The sequence below is a fragment of the Aplysia californica genome, unplaced genomic scaffold, assembly GCF_000002075.1.
Source record: "Aplysia californica isolate F4 #8 unplaced genomic scaffold, AplCal3.0 scaffold01095, whole genome shotgun sequence".
In the NCBI taxonomy this organism is placed as follows: Eukaryota; Metazoa; Mollusca; class Gastropoda; order Aplysiida; family Aplysiidae; genus Aplysia; species Aplysia californica.
This window is the reverse complement of record NW_004798365.1, coordinates 82,908-84,447: the sequence shown is the minus strand read 5'-3', so window position 1 is coordinate 84,447 and position 1,540 is coordinate 82,908. Positions and strand designations below refer to the sequence as shown.

The window sequence follows — 1,540 nt, the reverse complement described above, 5'->3', positions numbered from 1 at the left end:
GAGAGAGAGAGACATGGGGGGGGGAAGAAACAGAAAAAAACAAAACAAAATGAGAGGCAAGAAGAGCCCAAAATAAGACACCAGTAGCAAGCAAGATCAGTATGGAGAGGAGCTCGAAATGAATATGCAACACATTGTTTGACTCGACCCAGCTAGTCGAGGAGTCAATGAAGGGGAGGTGGAGGGAGAGACAGATACATAAACAGACAGACAGAGAGGGGCAGTAGTGGTGGTGGTGGGGGGAGGGTGATGTGGAGAAAGAAAGAACCGCCCAAAACCCAAAATGTGAGCCCAGACATTTCATAACTCACCCCAGCTGGTGGAGGGGTCGATGACAGGGGAGTTGACACACAGGATGATCTTAGACAACAGGGCCCAGGTAGACTCGGAAGCCATAGGGGATGTGCAGCCCTGGGGAGACAGGCAGATGTCATGGCTAGTTGTATACACACAGACATACATAGTGCACAAACAAAAAGATGTACATACACTCAAACACACTGAATTAAATACACACTCACCAAGACATACACACATACATGCATTCCCAGACAGACAGACAGACAGACAGACAGACAGACAGACAGACAGACAGGCAGACAGACAGACAGACTTACATACACGTACGCACACACGCAGACACATGCACACACACACACACACACACACACACACACACACACACAGACGCACACATCCTCCATCCATCCATCCAATCATGTACACATGCACACACTCGCAAATACATACAGACCAAGGGACAGACATGTATACAAGCAGCAACATATTCCCTAAATGAGCATCAACGAGCATGCATGGCTTTATTCATTTCAGAAAAGCATGATTTTTTTACACTCCTACTCATCTACACAATTTAGATAATTTAGGATGCAGGCTTCAACCCTGCTAGTCAAGGCTAACCTGAGCTGAGAGGGATTCAATGTCCCAGCAGAAAAACCTGAGGTACTTCATAAAAATTCCCCCTTCACAGGAATTGAACCCGCGTCTTCTGCATGTTACGCAAAGCACCTTATCACCATAACACCACAAATACCAGTCATGCTTGACTCACCTTCAGCAATAGGATGTAAACCCCAGGGAAGTTAGGCCATTTGATCTGGTTGAGAATTTTGTCCAGTTTGTCACGACACTCAGGCCGTTCAGGCTGAAGGTGGCACAGGATCTGGCAGGAGAGAGAGAGATAGGGAAAAGGTCCGCTTGTATCATCCATGTGCATTAGCGTCACCCACGCATCTTGCCCAAATCGACTGCTCATCAGTGTAAGATTCTGTCATATTTCAATTTTCAAAGTGGTATATAGAGACTCTCATGGCCTAGAGGTTAAGGTGTTCTCCTCTCATTCAAAGGTCCCGGGTTCGAATCAGGTTGCGACCAAAAAAAATTTCTTCTCTAAAATTGTCTTCTTTCACCTCCTTTCCTGCTCTCTAGCAATGTTCTGTCGTCTGCTTTCGTCTCTTTTTTCTGCCCCCACCCCCTCACCTCCTTTGCCCCCTCCTCTGGGCTCCTGATTCTTTCTGCA

At 46.8% G+C, this 1,540-nt stretch overlaps 1 protein-coding gene across 3 annotated transcripts in view; it reads right to left on the bottom strand.

Moving 5' to 3' along the window:
• LOC101847782 (protein furry homolog) overlaps positions 1-1,540 on the bottom strand; it is a gene marked incomplete in the record, with an annotated part of 102,518 nt that overhangs the window by 40,777 nt on the left and 60,201 nt on the right. For all 3 annotated transcript variants that reach the window (XM_013089976.2, XM_013089978.2, XM_013089977.2), the window contains 2 exon segments: positions 312-411; positions 1,073-1,183. In XM_013089976.2, the coding sequence (XP_012945430.1) occupies positions 312-411; positions 1,073-1,183 (211 nt within the window).